At 50.5% G+C, this 19487-nt stretch overlaps 2 protein-coding genes across 4 annotated transcripts in view; one reads left to right on the plus strand and one right to left on the minus strand.

Annotated features, from left to right (window-relative positions):
• Nucleotides 1-17451, plus strand: part of bmper (BMP binding endothelial regulator) — a 39726-nt gene extending 22275 nt beyond the window's left edge. The window contains exons 6-15 of one of the 2 annotated variants that reach the window (XM_052022773.1): nt 226-308; nt 2163-2262; nt 2892-3001; nt 4429-4536; nt 5393-5497; nt 6559-6604; nt 6994-7320; nt 8447-8783; nt 10609-10739; nt 16541-17451. In XM_052022773.1, the coding sequence (XP_051878733.1) occupies nt 226-308; nt 2163-2262; nt 2892-3001; nt 4429-4536; nt 5393-5497; nt 6559-6604; nt 6994-7320; nt 8447-8783; nt 10609-10739; nt 16541-16719 (1526 nt within the window). In that variant the 3' untranslated portion in view covers nt 16720-17451. Of the gene's footprint in view, nt 1-225; nt 309-2162; nt 2263-2891; nt 3002-4428; nt 4567-5392; nt 5498-6558; nt 6605-6993; nt 7321-8446; nt 8784-10608; nt 10740-16540 lie in introns of both variants that reach the window. The other variant, XM_052022772.1, reaches the window with a different exon arrangement.
• A 151-nt stretch (nt 17452-17602) lies between these two features.
• Nucleotides 17603-19487, minus strand: part of dpy19l1l (dpy-19-like 1, like (H. sapiens)) — a 70568-nt gene continuing 68683 nt past the window's right edge. For both annotated transcript variants that reach the window (XM_052022771.1, XM_052022770.1), the window contains one exon: nt 17603-17981. In XM_052022771.1, the coding sequence (XP_051878731.1) occupies nt 17813-17981 (169 nt within the window). In that variant the 3' untranslated portion in view covers nt 17603-17812. The remainder of the gene's footprint in view (nt 17982-19487) is intronic.

The raw sequence follows: 19487 nt of genomic DNA on the forward strand, positions 1-19487 counted from the left end.
GTGAGGCCTGTGTCTGGGCTAAGAACGGGGACTGCAGGCTTGACTGGAGTCTCAGTCCAGCAGCCAACTGGTTTCTGCCGTGACCACTGGTTCACGCTGCGGAGGTGGGGGCTGGGGTTCTGGCTGTGAGATGGCCCTCCTCATCACCGGGTGGGCACTTGGTCGTCACTGGATCATCACTGGGTCATTGCCCCTCTGACCCACTGACTTCTTGTTGTATTGCAGGCTGTGAGTTTGGTGGACATCACTACCGGGAAGGGGAACATTTCTATCCAGATGGCGACCGTTGTATCAAATGTTCCTGCACGGTGAGTGTGAGTGGGGAATCTGGAGAGTGTGTCAGCTCCTTGGGAGCACTGATGATGATATTGACCCACACACAGTTGGTGAAATGCTGCAGGGGACAGGAGAGAGAAGATATCTTTATTAATCACATATACATCGAAACACACAGTGAAATGCATCTTTTGTGTAGAGTGTTCTGGGGTAGCCCGCAAGTGTCGCCACACTTCCAGTGCCAACATAGCATGCCCACAACTTCCTAACCCGTACATCTTCGGAATGTGGGAGGAAACTGGAGCACCCGGAGGAAACCCACACAGACATGGGGAGAATGTACAAACTCCTTACAGACAGCAGCAGGAATTGAACCCAGGTCGCTGGCGCTGTAATAGCGTTAAGCTAACCGCTACACTACCGTGCCTGCCCTACATTGGTGGAAGCTTGTGTCAGCAGCAAAGTTAGATCACTAGCCCCTGGCTTCTGCTCCCTGTTTCCACCCCCCCCCCCAAAGCTCCCTGTGAGGCCCCCCCAGCTCCCCATTCCCCCCCCCGTATCTCCCCATGGACCCCAGCTTCCATTCCCTCCCTGCTCCCCTCCCCGTCCTTCCCCCCTGCACCCCATCCCTGTCCCAGCTCCCCATCCTACCCCCCGGCTCGCCATCCCACTACCACAGCTCCCCGTCCCCGTCCCCGCCCCCAGCTCCCCATCCCACCCTCTAGCTCCCCGTTCGTCCCCAGCTCCCTGTCCCCTATGTGACTCTCCTTCCTCAACTCCAGCTCCCTGTCCCCCCGACAGCTTCCCTTCCCCCCCCAGCTCCCTATTCCCCTGCATTCCCACATATTTCTGTATTAAATTCCATCTGCCACTGCTCTGCCCAACATTCCAGCTGAGTTTGAAACCACACTGTGCTGTAATCATTCCTACTCAGGGAATTCATTACTGAGGGCTCATTAATGAACCCCATCTCATTACGGTATACCCCATCTCATTACACTGTATCCAATCTAAAACAGCTTGCCCCCTGTGGGGAGGGGAGTTGTGAGGTTGATGCACTCCTGCTGCCCCTTACCCAGTATATACCCGATCGTGACTTCACATTTTCAATCCCATCCTGAATGCTCATTCCCCACACTGAGTGGTCATGGGCCAGGAATTCCAGGAATCAGTGGAAATGTTGCATCATTTCCCAGCTGGTTTGAGCTCATCCCTGAACCTTTCCCTCTGTCCTCTGGTGGCCTCTTCCTGTGACAGAGCTGGGAACACTGTGCCCTCCTGTGTGCTTCCTAAGTACCTCTGAGACACAGACTGCTTACAGCAGGCACCTCCAACACTGAAACAACATCCAAATCCTCCAAGTTCACAGCTACAGTGTTTCATACCTGACAGCAGACTCCTGAGACTGACCTGTTGGGGGCCCATATCCCATCTCACACTTACTGTTTCTCCCCTCCACCCACTTTGATTCTGCATTTTAAGCCTCTGGTTCCCCATCATTCCTCAGCACTGATCTCGTCCTTTATTAACATAGCTACTCGCCTCCTCTCCTTTTCTGCTGTCCTTCTGAAATGTGTGAATATATCCTCCTCCCCTCCCCTCCCCTCCCCTCTGGTTCCACCTTAAACCTGTGCCCCTTGTCAGTTGAGCCTCCTGGCTCTTGAAGCTGCACAGCAAGCTCCCACTGTGGCTGCTGTCTTCATGAGATCTGCTCCCCGCTCTGTGTCCTGTTTCCATGGACTTTGCTGCTCTGGTACATCTGTCTCAACTCGCAGCCCGTGAGCTAGGCCCAGAGTTTGCTGTTGACTGCCGTCCCTCTCGCTGATGTTGCACAGTCTGGCACTCAGGGGATGGAAGTGTTGACATTGTGGTCTGGTTGTGTGCAGGCTGGTGCGCTGCAGTGTGTCCGTGAACTCTGTCCCGTCCTCTCCTGCCCACGTCACCTCAGCCGAGTGCCGACTGGGAAATGTTGCCCCAGATGTTTTGGTGAGTGAATTCTATTTTCACAGCATGAACTCTGCTCACGTTGAAGGAAAGATTTATTGAGGAGCGTTGTGTAATTCAAGGGCACTCAACATGTGACGGAGAATTCAAGGTTTTAGCTGATCACTGTAAACTTTACCACCTGATTACCCTGTGGAGACGCCGAGAATGTAACCAAGGGGAAGGCAGGATAGACCAGGCTCATCCACTGGACCAAGGGCCAAGGGGGTTACAATGACCAGGAGGTGGGTGCAGGGATAAGGTGGCTATTCCTGAGGCCAGGGGTGGTCAGGAGGACAGTCACTGATAAATCCACTGATGCAGGGGAACCTCGTTTACCCTGCAGGAGGTGAGACTGGAATTCTCTCTGGGTGAGGGATGAGGATCCTGGGAATGGTTAACAGGAGGATGGGTAAACAGGTCACAGGCAGAGGTCCTGATGGGGGAGATGAAGACGGGGCAGGAACCGCAGGGGAGAGGAAACGCTAGCACAGAGCAGACGGGCTGAACAGTCTGTTTCTGCCACATACACTGGATGTAGTTGGTCTCAGTGGGGGCCCAGCTCTCCTCAATCTGGGAGCTGGGTGCGTGGCTGTCCTTCCTGTAACATGCCTGGTTTTGCCTTGGTGCAGGTCAGAGACGAGTGTTTGACCTGAGAGCCAGGAGCTGCTTGTTTCACAGTAAGGTCTACGAGCACGGAGCCTCGATTGCCTACGATAACTGCACCTCGTGTGTGTGCAGGGTGAGTACAGACTGGCATCCTATCATACGGGGGGTGGGGGGGGGAGGGGAGGGGAGGGGGGGAGGTTGGAGAGGCTGCAGTTACATCATTGAAGAGATCTGTCGACATCAGGGAAAGTGGAAGCTGATCACTGGGACATGAATACTGCAAAACACCTGGGAGTCTGCACTACTGGATGCTGGGGGGAGGTTGGGATGGGGGGAGGGGGGAGAGAGGGGTGTCTGGGGGGAGAGTTGGAGGTGGGAAAGACTGGGGTGTCTGGAGGGAGAGACCGGGGGTGGGGGGAGAGACCGGGGTGGGGGAGAGACAGGGGTGTCTGAGGGGAGAGACCAGGGGTGGGAGGGGGGTTAAGATGGAGTAACAAGGGTAGGAGAGACAGGGGTATCTGCGGGGGGGGGGGAGGAGGAGAGACTGGATTGGGAGAAGTAGGATCAGGAGAGATGGGATTGGGGATGGGAGAGGATGGATCAGGGTTGGAGAAATGGGATTGGGAGAGAGAGTGGGGGTGAGAGAGACGGGATCGTGAGAAGTGATCTTAGGTTGGGGGTGATGATGGCTCAGATGTCAGCGTGGGAGTGAAGACTTTGACCTGGGTCTGGTGTCCTTCTGTCAGTTTTCCTGACCGAAGCTCAGAGGAGACAAGCCCACAGACCACTGCCGCTGTTTGCCCTGGTGTGAGTGGCCATCCGGGGGAGGAGGGAGGTCCCACACTGCTGTTGAGACCCAGCTGGCTTGGGCCAGAGGGTGCAGAGAGTGCTGCTGCCCCACAAGTCCAGAGATCCAGATTCAATCCCGACCACACGTCCAGCACCCCACACCCAGGGAGACCAAGGCCTATGGCTGGGTTGCCTTGGGGTTCGATCCTGGGAGGCTGTGTCCCTGGGCTGGTAAACGAGGAACCAGAGCCACACACAGGAGAGGCACAGGTCAACTGGGACTGAGGAATACCTTCTTTCAGATGGTGGTGAATCTTCAGAATTCTGTGTCCTGAGGGCTGAGGGATGACGGACTCAGTCAGTGTGTTCATGGCAGGGATCGGTTCTCAGTGTGTTCTTGGCAGGGATCAGTGCTCAGTGTGTTCTCGGCAGGGAACGGTACTCGGTGTGTCCACGGCAGGGATCGGTACTCAGTGTGTTCACGGCAAGGACCAGTACTCAGTGTGTCCACGGCAGGGATCGGGGTTCACAGCAGAGATATGTGGATTTTTGGGGTGTGTGTTTCAGGTGGGGAGGTAGGATCGAGCACAAGACCAGCCCTGATCCTGTCGGGTAGTTTGTCTTGAGGGTGGAATGACCCCTCCTGTTGCTTTAGTTTATGTGCCTGTTAATAAAATCTCAGGGTGAGCTCTGAGGGTGTGGACTTTTGCTGTGTCGGCCGGCAGCACGTCCCTGAGTGGGGAGATTGTTGACGGCCTTGTCTTTACACAGGATTCCAGTGTGATCTGCAGGAAGCAATGTTCTCCCCCTGGGTCGTGCTGGGATCGGGAGCAGTGCTGTGAGGAATGTCTGTCCTACATTTCCGCTGAGGAGTTCAAGGTTTGTCGAGTTGGAAACAGGGTCTACAAGGTGAGTGATGTCTCAGACACCAGTACTCACCCCCAGACCCAGGGTAGTGGTTAATTAAAGCAGTGACCTTGCAGGTGGACTGACACTGTCAGCCCCGGGAAAGTCCGGTCACTGTGATCATCAGTGTTGTCTGAGAATGGGGCACCCGGATCTCCAGCCTCTTCCCACTGGAGCTCCCTGTCCTGTTTTCCCATTGGAACTCCTGTTCCCATTTTCCCACTGGTCTCCCTATGCTGATTTTCCTATTGTCTCAATATTCCGGTTTAGACTGAGTCCTACTGCCCTGGTTTTCCCATCAGGATCCACTGTCCCTATTTTCCTATCGGGATGCACTGTCCCTATTTTTCCATCGGAATCCACTGTCCCCATTTCCTATTGGAACTCTGCTGTCTCACAGAGTTACTGGAAAGGAATAGAGACCTGATGCAGTTGACCCAGGGGCTTCCTGTGTCTTGTATCCCTTGATCTCAGCTTCATGTCCTGGGACACACTGATAAGCAGCTGAACCCAGCAGTCAGGACACAGCTGAACCCAGCAGTGGGGGAGGGGGGGGCAAAGGGAAATTGTGGTGTGGGGACCACCAGCTGACCAGTGATGGAGTCAGGTCACTGCAAGACCAGCGGGGCAGGTTGGTCCATCCAGAGGATGGGCAGTGGGAACTCCTGCTGCACCCATGGGTGTAAAACCTTACCATGGGTAAGGTTTTACAGCACCCAGGGGCTCGACCTTTATTAGAACACAAGTGGGTGGTGATGTGCCATTTAAAAGTACAGTCCCAGGGAGGTGGTTGTAATCCAGGGCTGTCTTTCCTGAACCCTTGCTGCAGGATGGAGAGATGTGGTCAGCAGTTAACTGCTCGCTCTGTGTCTGTAAGAAGGGAGTGACGGAATGTCGGAGGAAGGAGTGTCCCCCAGTCAAGAGTTGTCCGATGGTGAGTGAGTGCACAGGGTCTGGCCCGTACCGGCAGTCTGCATTGTCTCCACTGTTATGTATACAGTGCCACCTGGCGCACACTGTGTCCAGTGCTGTATACAGTGCCACCTGGCGCACACTGTGTCCAGTGCTGTATATTCCCACACTGTCCAGTGCTGTACTGGTGCCATGTGCCTGGTGCTGTGTGTCCAGTGTGTATACAGTGCCACCTGACCCACAATGTGTCCAATGTGAATACAGTGTTGTGTTCCCTGCACTGTGCCCAGTGCTGTGTATTCCCACACGTCCCACACTGTCCAGTGCTACCTCAATGTCCTGTGTAATGAATTGATCTGTACAAATGGTATTCAAGACAAGTTTTTCACTGTACCTCAGTACAAGTGACAATAATAAACCAATACCAATCGCGAGCCCTGTCCACTGTTGTCCATCAGACACTGTACATCTGATGCCCAGTGGCAGATCTGGTGCTGTTTCCTGCACTACATGTCTAGAGGTGAAGGTTTGTTTTTCAGTAGATGGGCAGTCAGACACAGAAACATCTCCTTCCAATACTTGTCGCTTGAGTGCAGGACAGTGTGAGTACAGCAGGGAACAGGCCCTTTCGCCCAACTGCTCCGTGCTGGGGTTTGTGCTTGACCCCTTCGCCCTTCCCAATGATTGTTCTGCCCCAGGCGTTCCCCAGCTGCCCCATCAGTGCATCCATTCTGGTCACCCTCCTACCCAACCTCCCTCTTGGGGACCTGAGGGTGACAGATGGGGAGGTGGAGGACATCAGGGTAGAAAGTGGAAAATGCCGGAAACACTCAGCAGGTTAGGCATTGTCTGTGGAGACAATTAACATTTTAGATCGATGCCCTTGCATTTCCTCTTCTGTTTGCAGTCAGATGATACAGATTTAAATGATCTTCTGGGACCCACATTTACATCCTTGTTCCCACTCATGTGAGCTGGTGGATGTGTTCTCAAAGCCGGACAGAGAGAACTGTTCTCCACTGTAAGCCCAAATCACACAAATGTCTGTGATCTTTGTACTGACCAACGTGCTTCATCCGACAGGGAAAGACCATCAACAGGAATGGGTGCTGTGCAATCTGTACCGAAAGTGAGTGTGAACCTCCAAAGACACTTAAACACTTTTATACTTCAAGCCTCAACTCACCCCTCCCCGTCTCTGTAACCCCCTCCAAACCCCACATACCTCCCCGTCTCTGTAACCCCCTCCAGCCCCTACACCCCTCCCCGTCTCTGTAACCCCCTCCAGCCCCTACACCCCTCCCTACCTCTGTAACTCCCTCCAGCCCATACACCCCTCCCCGTCTCAAATCTCCTCTGGCCCCTACACCCCTCCCTACCTCTGTAACCACCCCCCCGCCCACCCGCTGGCCCCACCCAGCACTGAAGCCATGCTGTAAAGGGCCATTCTTCCAGTCTCTGGGCCCTGATCTCTCTGGCTGCTGTAGGCAGGCTGACCCTGTGTTTGTGTACACACAGAGCCCGGGGTCTGTACAGTGTTCGGGGACCCCCATTACAACACCTTTGATGGACGGGCCTTTAACTTCCAAGGGACGTGCCAGTATGTGCTGGTGAAGGACTGCTCACGTGCCGCCAGCTTCCAGGTGCTGGTGGAGAACGATGCTCGGCGGACACAGGCCTACTCATGGACCAAGTCCATCGAGGTGGTGCTGAGCACGGGGACCATCAGCCTACTTCAGCACCTGACCGTGAAGAAGGACGGGGTGAAGATCGCACTGCCCCACCATGACCCCCACTTCTCCATCCAGCTGGAGGGGTACCTGCTGAAAGTAACGACAGCGGCAGGTGAGTCACAGCTGTGGGCACCCCACCCCCCCCTCACCAGGTGAGAACAGCCCCTCCCCCACCAGATGATATCAGCCCCATCCCTCCGCACCAGGTGAGAACAGCCCCACCCCTCCCCCACCAGGTGATGGGTTCTAGTCCCTCCTTTCCCCAGGGTGGAGCCCGAAAGAAGGAGAGATGACTCTCTGCACCACTGCAGGACAGGAGCTGGGAGATGTCCCTGTCTCCCGGGCCCCACGGATCGGTTGTCAGGTCACTCCCAAACTGCTCTGGGACCTACCCCTGCTTCGATTGTCTGGTGATGTGCAGGGGCCAGATGTCCCAGTGTCAGATGGGACAGAACTGTGGAAGGAAACCCTGCATCGTGTGCCGTATCTGTGGCCTGGACGAGTGTGTGAGAGGTTGCAGTATCTGAAGGGACTGCTCCAGTTCTGGCTGCACTTCAGCCCCATTCTCTTGATCTTGGGCACCCAGTGCAGAGGGGGTGAGTTGATGGGGTGGAGCTCCTTGTCAGTCTGCTCCTGGGATTGAACAAGGTTTCCCCTTAGCCAACTGCCTTCCCTCTTCTGAGGTTACGTCTGTGCCCAGGTGTCCCTGGAGACGGAGTACGTGGTGTCCATTGGAGACCTTCAGGGTTGCTGGGCAGTTCAGGGTCCTTACAGCCAGTGAAGTAGTTAGAACGTGTGGTCACTGTGACAAAGTTGTATGGACAGCAGTGGGATATGGGCAGAGATCTGTTTGGTGGTGTTGTTGGAGGATACACTCTGCTCCTGGGATCTCTGGGAGAGCTCTGGTTCTATGAGAGGTGGACCAGATTGAGGGTGACGTGGCACTCCCTCAGTACTGCAGTGAGAGGGTGGGGTGGACCAGACCAAGGGTGACGTGGCACTCCCTCAGTACTGCAGTGAGAGGGTGGGGTGGACTAGACCGAGGGTGATGTGGCACTCCCTCAGTACTGCAGTGAGAGGTGGACCAGACCGAGGGTGATGTGGCACTCCCACAGTACTGCAGTGAGAGGGTGGACCGAGGGTGATTTGGCACTCCCTCAGTACTGCACAGGTGGCTGTTGGACCCGGTGTGAGGGAGCGAAGTGAGTGTGGTTGGTAATGGGATCTTGTGTTAACAGGTATCGAGATCTCATGGGACGGAGACAGTTTTGTTGAGGTTATGGCAGCTCCTTCACTGAAGGGCAAACTCTGCGGTCTGTGTGGGAACTACAACGCTCACAAACGGGACGACCTGATTGGCGGAGACGGCAGTTTCAAGTTTGACGTGGATGCCTTTGCCGAGTCGTGGCGTGTGGAGAGGAACAAAGTGTGTAAACAGGCCCAGCGAAGGCTCTGGCCTCACGTCTGTTCCGGGACCGTGAAGGTCAAGTTCCGGGCTCACCGGGAGTGTCAGAGACTCAAATCCTGGCCCTTCAAGAACTGTCACTCCAAGGTTGATTATGTCTTGTTCTACAGGTGTGTGTCCCGAGGGTGTTCCAATGGGTATAGGGGTACAGGTGTGTGTCCCGAGGGTCATTGGTGGGTGTAGGGGCTCTGACACGGGATCCTAAGGGAGGTAACGTGCTGCTTTAGCTGCTCCAGCCTCTACATGATTCCAGTCTCACTGTCTGGCATCAAACCCACTGCTGGGGGTTCAGGGGTGACACAGGGAACCAGGGAGCAGCAGTAACGACACTCACATCCCTGAGAGTTAGGGCAGTGAAATGTGTTCCCTCCACCCGCTCCCCATCCCTGTCCTCAACATTGTCCACCACCATCCACAAGCAGACGCTGCAGGAGTCTGTCCTGAATCATCCGATCAGTTACTGTCAGCTGAAGGTTTGTACTCTGCTTTGTCCTGATTTGCCACAAGATGGCAGTCTGCACCCACACTGGTATCTCCACAGGCACAAAGCTCTGTCTTAATTTTGTCTTGGGCATTACTTTGGGTCTGACTTTGTGTGAACTCAGGGCTCTGTTGCTGTGTGTATCATTGCTAGTTAGTGCAGGGATTTAGAGTTTCTGTACCATTGTGACTGGATTTATTCACAGATGTGGCAACTTGAAGCTCTGCAAAGCCCTGAAAGCACCACATGAAGTGTCCACTGGCTCACAGAGTAAATCTCTGAATTCCTCAGTGTCCGAGATTTTCCTGTGTGGGCACACTACATTCAGCTGGAATCTGAGCATCTCGGTTCTTCATCCTATAAACCAATGTGTAGGCTGAGGCGCAGACACTGTGATCCTCTGAACTACTGTCTAGACTGAGAGACAGAGACCTTCGTCCTATAAACCAGAGTCTAGACTGAAGGGCAGACAGCTCAATCACATGACAAGAGTCTGGAGCAGCGGTGGAAGATTCCCAGTCCAGGAAACTCTGGTGTTGGAAGGTGTCTGTGAGCAGTGGGCAATGAAGTTAATCTGAAACATTGTGGTATTTGGAACAGGAGTGAAGGTGAAGACCATGCTGTTGGGTCAGAGGCTTTATGCTGAGCTCCCAGTGACTGGGACAAAGTTTGGCCACTCCAGGTGACAAACTCCACTCCAAGAGCTGCGCGCTGATTCCCACTCTACACAGAGCTGCTGGAGGGAGCTTCACAGACAGGGACAACTCACATCTCTACTGCAAGAAGTGGCTCTTCACTGCTGCAGGACGTCCAGTCACTTAATGTTTCTGAAGCACTTTGGACGTAGGAAAGAGGGCACCTTGTGCACAGCAAGATTTCACCGATGATGGTCAGATTATGTTTTAGTTCCAATAACGGAGGGGTCACTCTGACCCCAGCACACGTTACTCCCCATCGAACCACTCAGCTGGATGTAAAGGATCCTGAGACCTTTTACATCCATTGAGAGAGCGTTGGTGCCTGAGATTAACATTGTAGTCAAAGGCTAGGAGAGAGGAAGATTTGAGAAAGGCGCTTGAAGATGTAACCAGCAGAGGATTCGGTGTTAGTGGACAGGGAACAGTGGATGTGGACATGGGCGGGGAGGGGTGGATGTGGACGCGGACGCGGATGGGGGGGGGGTGGATGTGGGCGGGGAGGGGCAGATGTGGACAGGGTGGGGCGGATGTGGACGCGAACGGGGGGGTTGACGTGGGATGGGCGGACGTGGGCGGGGTGGGGCGGATGTGGACGGGGAGTGGTGGATGTGGACGTGGACAGGGAGGGGCGGATGTGGGTGGGGAGGGGCGGACGCGGACGGGTGGGGCGGACGCGGACGGGTGGGGCAGATGTGAACAGTTCTGTGTTCTCTCGTTAGACATTGTGCCTTACTTCTCCTGTCATCTTTCCCGCAGATCCTGTGTCACCGACATGTGTGAGTGCCCAATTCACAAGAATTGTTACTGTGAGTCTCTGATCGCCTACACACGGGCCTGTCAGAGGGAGGGTGTGCGTGTGCACTGGAAGCCAGAGATGAGCTGCCTGGGTGAGTTACTGACAGGCAGCAAGCCTGATCTGGTCACTTGAGAGGGAAGTTCGGACACTGAGAAGTTACACATTGTACTGGGATAAGGGCTCGTATGGAGTACTTTGAGAAATCCTAGATTGTTCTTTCAGTCCTAGCACCTGTGTTCAAATTCACCAGAGCACTTGGTACAACTGCTTCTGGAATATTCACCAAGTACGAGGCAAACATTTGTACTTCACTGGTTATGTGTTGTGCATTTAGAGCAGCCACACGCGGGGTTTTACAGACTGCAGCCCAGGAAGCCCCAGGAATCAGTGCTCAGCCCTGACTGCTTCTCACCCACACTCTGCAGCAGCTTCTGTACATTCAGTGCAAACACACAGCTCCTCCTGTCACCACACACAGCTTCTCCGCCAGCTCTAAACTGTCCCACTGCTCCCATCCAACACATCCTTCAGGAAGGGACATTTTATTATTCAGACTGAGGCACAAGAAAATAAGATCACAAGACAAAGGAGCAGAAGTAGGCCATTCGGCCCATCAAGTCTGCTCCATGAGCTAAACTAAAACTATTCCTATCTAGCCCCAATTTCTGGCCTTATCCCCATATCCCTTAATACCTTGACTAATTAGATACCTATCAATCTCCTCCTTAAATGCCCCCAATGATTGGGCCTCCACAGCTGTACGTGGCAAAGAATTCCATAATTTCACTACCCTCTGGCTAAAGAAATTTCTCCTCATTTCTGTTTTAAACCGGTACTCTCTAATTCTAAGAGTGTGCCCTCTAGTCCTGGACACACCCACCAGGGGAAACAGCTTAACCACATCTACTCTGTCCAGACCTTTCAACATTCTAAATGTTTCTATGAGGTCCCCTCTCATTCTTCTGTACTCCAGTGAGTACAGTCCAAGAGCCGACAAACGCTCATCATAAGTAAGCCCTTTCATTCTGGGAATCATCCTTGTAAATCTCCTCTGAACCTTCTCCAACATCAGTAAATCCTTCCTAAGATAAGGGGCCCAAAACTGCACACAGTGCTCCAACTGAGGCCTCACCTGTGCCCCATAGAGCCTCATCAACACTTCCTTACTTTTATACATTATACCTCTCGAAATTAATGCCAACATAGCTTTCGCTTTCTTTATCGCCGATCCAACCTGGTGATTAACCTTTACAGTATCCTGCATGAGTACCCCCAAGTCCCTTTGTACTTCTGTACTTTGAATTTTCTCCCCATTTAGATAATAATCTGCCTGTTTATTTCTTTTTCCATAGTGTACAATGGCACATTTCTCAACATTGAATCTCATCTGCCATTTCTTTGCCCATTCTCCTAAACTATCTAAGTCTCTCTGCAACCTTCCTGTTTCTCCAACACTCCCTACTCCTCCACCTATCTTAGAAGCAGGAATAGGCCAGTTGGTCCTTCAAGCCTATCCCACCATTTAAACATGACCATGGCTGATCTACACTGGCCTCGCCTCCTGTGCCATTCCCCCACACCCTCAATCCATCTCCATTTTAAGTGATCCAGCTTCCACCACCCACTGGGGCAGAGAATTCCAGAGATTCACCACCCTCAGCAAGAAGAAATTTCTGCATACCCCGGTTTTAAATGATCAGCCCCTTATCTTGTAGTTATGTCCCCTTGTTTGTGACTCTCTCACTAGTGAAAATATCCCAACATCTACCCTGTCAAGCCCCCTTAGGATCAGATATATTTGAATAAGGTCACTCCTCATTCTTCTAAAAGCCAAGGAATACAGGCCCTAAGTATTTAGTTTCTCTTGGTAAGACAACCCTCTCACCCCAGGAATTACCCTGGTGAACCTCCTTTGGACTGCCCCCAATGTTACTCTATTTTTTTTTAGGTAAGGGGACCAAAACTGTACACAGTATTCCAGGTGAGGCCTCACCAACACCCTGTACAATTACAACAAACCCTCCTAATTTTTAAACTCCAGCCCCTTTGCAATGAAAGCCAAAATGCCATTTACCTTCTTAACTACTTGTTGGACCTGCCTGCTAATTTTTTGTGATCCATGCACTAGAACACTTCACTCACCTTCAGTCTCTTTCTATTTAGATGATAATCTGCCTTTTGGTTCCTCTTACCAAAGTGCACAACCTCAGACTTCCCCACATCAAACTCCATTTGCCAGTGTTTTTCCCACTCACTCAATCTATCCCCATTGCAGAATATACACCCCATAGAATAGCACATACCCTATATACCCCATTGCAGAATCACAGTATCCTTATCACAACACGCCCTTCCACCTATTTTCATATCACTGTCAAATTTGGAAACCTGAAATATCGTTCCCTCCTCCAGGTCATTAATGTAAACTGAACAACTGCAGGCCAAGAACTTGAGGTACTTCACGAGTTACCTCCTTCCGGTCTGTAAAGGACCCATTTATTCCAATTTTCTGTTTTCTATGAGACAGCCAATTTTCAGTCCATTCTCACACACTTCGTTTGATGTCATGAATTCATGCACCAGCTTCTTATGTGGCACCTTGTCAAATGCCTTTTGGAAATCTAAATACACTACATCTACAGGTTCCCCTCTATAAACTCTCCCTGTCATATCCTCAAAGATTTCAAGCAAATTTGTTGAACATGATTTACCTTTCATAAAAACATGTTGACTAAGTTTGATCATGTTCATCTTTCCTAACTGATTAGCTATTTCCTCTTTGATTATTGACTCTAGCATCTTGCCAATAATAGCTGTTAAATTAACTGGCCTGTAGTTCCCTGTCTTTTGCCTTTCTCCTTTTTTGAACAAAGGGTCATATTGGCTGCTTTCCAGTCTTCTGGTACCCTCCCGGGGTTTAGTAAGTTGTGAAAATTTTCAACCAAAGGATCTACTCTCTCTGCAGCCACTTCTTTTAAAACTCTAGCGTGCAGTCCATCAGGTCCTGGTGACTTGTCCACCTTTTACCCCCTGAATTTCTCCAATACCTTATCCCTTCTGATTTGGATTTTTGTAAATTCTACCATGTTATTTGACATTAGCACGTCTGATATCCTAGGGATATCAGCAATGTCACCCATGGTGAATACCGATGCAGGAAATTTATTCAACGCACCTGCCATTTCTTTGTTTGCTGTTATTAATTCACCAGCCTTGTCTCCAGAGACCCCACATTTACCTTAGCCCCCCCTTCCTATTTATATATCCAGAGAAACTTTTACAGTTTGTTTTTATACAACATGAGTTTTTTCTAAATATTAATTTTCTTCCTTCTTATGTGCTTTTTAGTTCTCTGCTGCTAGATCCTAAACATTTCCCAGTCCTCTGGTTTACCACCTGCCTTAGTATACCCTTAGTTTTCAATTTAGCATTATCCTTGACCTCCTTTGTCAACCACGGATTGTGCCTCTTTCTCAGGGAATCCCTCTTTATTGTTGGGATAAACTCTTGCTGAGAATTATAGACCAGCTGTTTGAATATCTGCCACAGTTCTTCTCTTGACCTGTCCCTTAGCTTGTTTATCCAGTCCACCTTAGACAACCCTCCCTCATGCCATTATAATTGCCCTTATTTAGATTGAAGACAATGGTTATGGACCTATGGTGTTCATCCTCAAATTGCACCTGGAATTCTATCATATTGTGGCCACTACCCTCTCGGGGATCTTTAACTACAAGGTGCCTGAGTAATCCTTCCTCTTTTCACAAGACAAAATCTAGAATAGCCCATTCCCGGGTAGACTCCACAATGTACAGCTCGAAAAAGCAATCCCTGATGCATTCCACAAATTTCTACAATACCCTTGCTAGTTTGGTTCATCCAATCAATATGCAGATTATATCTCCCATGATAATTGCAGTACCCTTCAAACGTGCCTGTGACATTTCCCCATTTATGCTCTGACCTACTGGGAGGTCACAGTCTGGAGCTCTACAGACCACTCCCACCCATGTCTTCCTTTCCCTGCTGTTCATGATTTCAACCCAAACAGATTTTGCATCACCATCCACTGCCTTCATATCATGACTCAGCACTGCACTGGTACATTCCTTGATTAATAACACCACCCCACTTCCTTTCCCCTTTGGCCTGTTCTTTTGGCACAGTGTATGACCTGGAAGATCGAGCATACAGTCCTGGTCACCCTGCACCATGTTTCTGTAATTTTCTGTAATAGCTGTTACATCATGCTCATGTGTTGCTATTAACTTATTTATCTTGTTGCAAATGCCACATGCATTCAAATAAAGAACACTAGGCTTTGATTTTTACAGTTATTTACAACTCAGGATTTCCTCTATTTTGTATTACTTTCGTTTACATCTGCTGCCGTGGCCCATCACACCATAACTGACAGTTCCCCCTCACTATCCTGCACCACTGATCTTTCACCTCCTCCTGATTTATTAAACCTCCCGTTCTTCCCACCCCCCTCCTAGTTTGAAGCCCTGTCCATAGCCCTTCTCCAGGACACTGGTCCCAGGACAGTTCAGGTGGAGCCTATCCCAGGGGAACACCTTTGTCCTTCCCCAGTACTGGTGCCAGTGTCCCATGCACCAGAACCCATTTCTTCCACCCAAGCTTTGAGACACACATTTACCCCTCTAATCCTATTTACCCTTTGCCAGTTTGCACGTGACTCAAGTAATGATCCAGAGATAATCACCCTTGTGGTTCTGCTTTTCAATTTTGCCCAAAGCTCCTCATAATTCCTCGGCAGAACCTCCTTCCTCATTCCACACTTGTCATTAGTGCCTGTGTAGACCACACAACCACCGGATCCTCCTCTTCCCATTCCAAGTTCTTTTCCACTCAGGTGTCCTTAACCCTGGCACCAGAGAGGCAACACAATGTTTGGGACTTTGCAGCAGAGAGCAGTCCTCTAACTAGCTGTCCTTTGTGACTATCACATTTCTCTTTCCTCATGACTTGAATGGCTCCCTGGTGCGACAGACAAGCTTGCACACCCTCCCTGCAGTCCCCACCCTCATCCTAACAGGGAGCAAGAACCTTGTACCTGTTGGACAAAGGGAAGGGCTGAGGTTCCTCCTGTTCTGGTTCCCTCTCCCTACCTCTTCTGCAGTCATATCGTCCTGTCCCTGATCATTCACCAATTTACAATAGTTAACCTAAGGGATGTGACTGCCTCCTGGAATACCATGTCCAGGTAATTCTCTCCCTTCCCGCTGTGAAGTGTTCGGAGCTCGGACTCTAGGTCATCAACTCTGGGTCGAAGTTCCTCAAGCAGCCAACACTTGCTGCAGATGTAGTCAGTTTCCCACAAAGGAATCCACCAGTTCCTACATCTTGCAACTACATCACCTGCCCAGCCACCCATTCTCATTAACTATTTGTATTTACTAGTTGAATTAGTTCATTAGATCTTATCCCTTCAGGAGAGCTTGCTCACTAATATGCCCTGATTTAAATGCTTGACCATTCAAAATAGGCAAAAGAAAAATACCATCAATCACTTAGCTAGTTACCACAATCTTGTGCTGTGCCAGGTCCCTCATCTGCCAATGTGAGTGTAGTCCATGCTGGAGCCTCAGGCTGTACTCAAAGCTTGGTCACCACTCCATGCTCTCCCAGGTCCTGTTCCTTCGTCTGCTGCCACTGCAGAGACACTGCTGATGAACACAGGCAGGAGTGCAAGGGGAACACTTATCGGCAAGCCCCTTCATCATCATCTGGGTTTTTAATTCTCAAATGTAACAACTGCCTCCCAGGGGCTGGATGACTGCTAAACCAAGCCAGCAGAAACCGGGAAGGATCTGTCACTCCAGGATCATTGTTTTTACTGATTTTGACCTTTGCTCCCTCTCCTTGCAGCGACTCAGTGTAAGCACGGCGCAGTGTACAACACATGTGGACCAGGCTGCCCCAAGACCTGTGAGAACTGGAATGAAATTGGCCCTTGCAATAAGCCATGCGTGGCAGGCTGCCACTGCCCTGCTAACCTGGTGCTTCACAGAGGACGGTGCATCGAGCCAGCCTTGTGTCCCCGGTGACTGGCCCAGGGATCCACGACATGAATGAGGTAATCAGAAAGCAGGTCTGGGGTGGTTGAATCACCCACTGCATCTCCAACATGGACAAGAAGGAAACAAAGGAGCATGCTGTTATCTGGAATGAGCACACGGAGAGCGCGCCATTGGACAGAATATATGAAAAATGTGCCGAGTATATAAACAGACTAAATCCTTAAATTAATATAAAGACAAACCAGTCAAACAAAATCATTTATTTTACTATTCTACACATTTCAATACTTTTAAAAACACATTGCACCTGTTTCTGTGAGTGTGCTGAAGAGTTCGCTGTTTGAACAGTGAGTGGATGAAGGGATGGACTCAGCAGGCTCTCCAGTGTCACCCTTTCCCTTGTCTGCAGGACAAGTTGTTCAACTTCCTCTCCTCGGCCAAGGCAGAAAGGAGCCAGCCTTGGGCCAACTGAAATGGTTCTCTTGTAATGTTCCAGGTGGAGACATGACCAGGAAGTGAGACATGGAATATCAGCTACCCCAGTGTCATCAACCCCACAGAATGGCTGCACCTCTGGACCAGGATTGCTCCCTGACCAGCACCCTTGGGTATTTCAGAACAAATAGATCAACCTTTGCAACTCCACTCAGTCGATAACATTCAGCATCAAACCGAAAGTTGATGAGGTTGCCTTCACACGCACCAGGATGACAGCTATTGTGTTTTATTCCTTTACACTGGCCTCTGTGCTACTCCTGGGAAGGACCTGCCCTCTTCCGGCGTGCAGTCTGTTGTGAACACACAGATGTGCCAGCTAGCTGAGGGCTGCAGTGTCTGTCAGAGAATGGCTACAATGTAAACAGGACAACTAGGAACATGTGGAAAATTCAAAACATTACCAGAAGCTGAGTTTTTATTCACAAAATCTTTATTGAAAATAATCACATATGCATTAACTCCATAAAGACATGAAAATACTGCTTATAAAGGAACAATTACAAAGATCATATTTCTACATTTGTTTTCATCTTCATTCACACCTCCTGTTGCCATCTACAAGAAATTTGGGCGACCTTATCAGCACAGAAATGTTTAACCACATCTGTCTGTCCACTGACCTTTATGTCCAATTGAGACCTTTCTTCATCTTTAAGACTTTGTAAACATCATTCTGAAAGACAGGGATGAAGTGTGGACCTGGCGACTGGGAAACCACAGAGCACAAAGGAGTTTTCTTTGCATTTTCCACATCTTCCACATCCCAAATTTCTGGCATACTGCAGCCTTCCCTGTAGGTGATAGGAAGCAACCAGTTAGGCTGAAGCACAGTCTTGTCCCAGTAATCCATTAATAGCCAAATAATGTCACTTGTTTCAAACTGACAGCCACGTCTGGAGGTCTGAGTTAGGTAGGAGGCAGATGGCAAGGGTCTACTAACGTTAACAGTAATGTTGAGTCAGGGACACCGAGTCTGATGCAGGGTTGAAGGGACCTCAGAGAAACTTTTCATCCCCAACATAAGGGTTACTGAAGTAGGAGACAGAAGAGACTGAAGATGCCGGAATCTGGAGTAACAAACAAACTGTTGGAGGAACGTGGACAGTTGACGTTTCGGGTCGAGACTGAAAGAGTTGGGGAGAGATAGCTGGTACAAATGAGGTGAGGGGGAGGGGTGGATCCAGGTGAGGAGGGGTGACAGGTGGATGGAACCAAATGAAGGAGGTGGGGAGGGCAGATGGGAACAACAGTGGGAGCAGTGTGTAGGTGATGGGCAGATGGAGTGGGTGGAGGAGGGGTAAGAAACAGGGTGACGGGGCTGGGGTGAGTGTGGGAGGAACTGCAGAGAGAAAAGGGACAGATAGGAAGCAGGTTACCTGAAATTGGAGAATTCAATGGTTATACTGTCCAGTTATAGGCCACCCAGGGGAAATAGGAAGTGTTGTTCCTGTAGTTTGCACCTCATATTTGGCCTGGGTAGTCTACAGTCGGATGGTACAAACAATTTCAGCTAAACTACTCCCTTCTGTCCCTTTTCTCTCTCCTCCTGATCTACCAAGTTCCTCCTGCACCCACTCCAGTCCCCATCACCCTGTTTCTTTCCCCTCCTCCACCGACTCCATCAGCCCTCCCCACCTCTCTTATTTGGTTCCATGCTCCACCTTCTTTTCCTATCAGATTCCATCATCTTTGCCTGTCTCTCTTCCCTCCTCCATCTGCCTATCACCCCTCCTCACCTGGATCCACCTATCAATTCCCTGCTCTTGCTCCACCCCTCCCCCTCACCTCCTTAAGCCAGCTATCTTGCCTCTACTCTTTCAGAGCAGATGAAGGGTGTCGACCCGAAACATTGACTGTCCACGTCCCTCCACTGAGTTCCTCCAGCAGTTTGCTTTTAGGTTGCTCACAACAGTAGCTATTTTGAACAATACCTGCTAGTTCCAAAAATTGGCAAAACACAAATGGCAGGAATATATCAAGTTAAGGGACTTGGTTTCAGTATAACCACCATCCCTGTCCAGAAACACCAAACCAGCAGCAGCTCAGAGTTGTAGTCACTACTGAGCAGAAGCCTGAGTAGACCAATCTCTCTGATCAAGTAGCTACTGGACTGGTCAGAGGCTGGGATCCTGCAGCGAGTGACTCATCTTCACAAAGCCTGGGCCAACATAATGGGAATGTTCTCCCATTGCCTGGATAATACCCAAGCTCGATACCATCAACAGTGCACACTGGTCATAGGGTGCTGAAGGATTCTACAATACAATGGCTTATCTACAGGATTCTTAAATAAAAAT

This window comes from Pristis pectinata, chromosome 9 (assembly GCF_009764475.1).
Source record: "Pristis pectinata isolate sPriPec2 chromosome 9, sPriPec2.1.pri, whole genome shotgun sequence".
NCBI classification, from domain to species: domain Eukaryota; kingdom Metazoa; phylum Chordata; class Chondrichthyes; order Rhinopristiformes; family Pristidae; genus Pristis; species Pristis pectinata.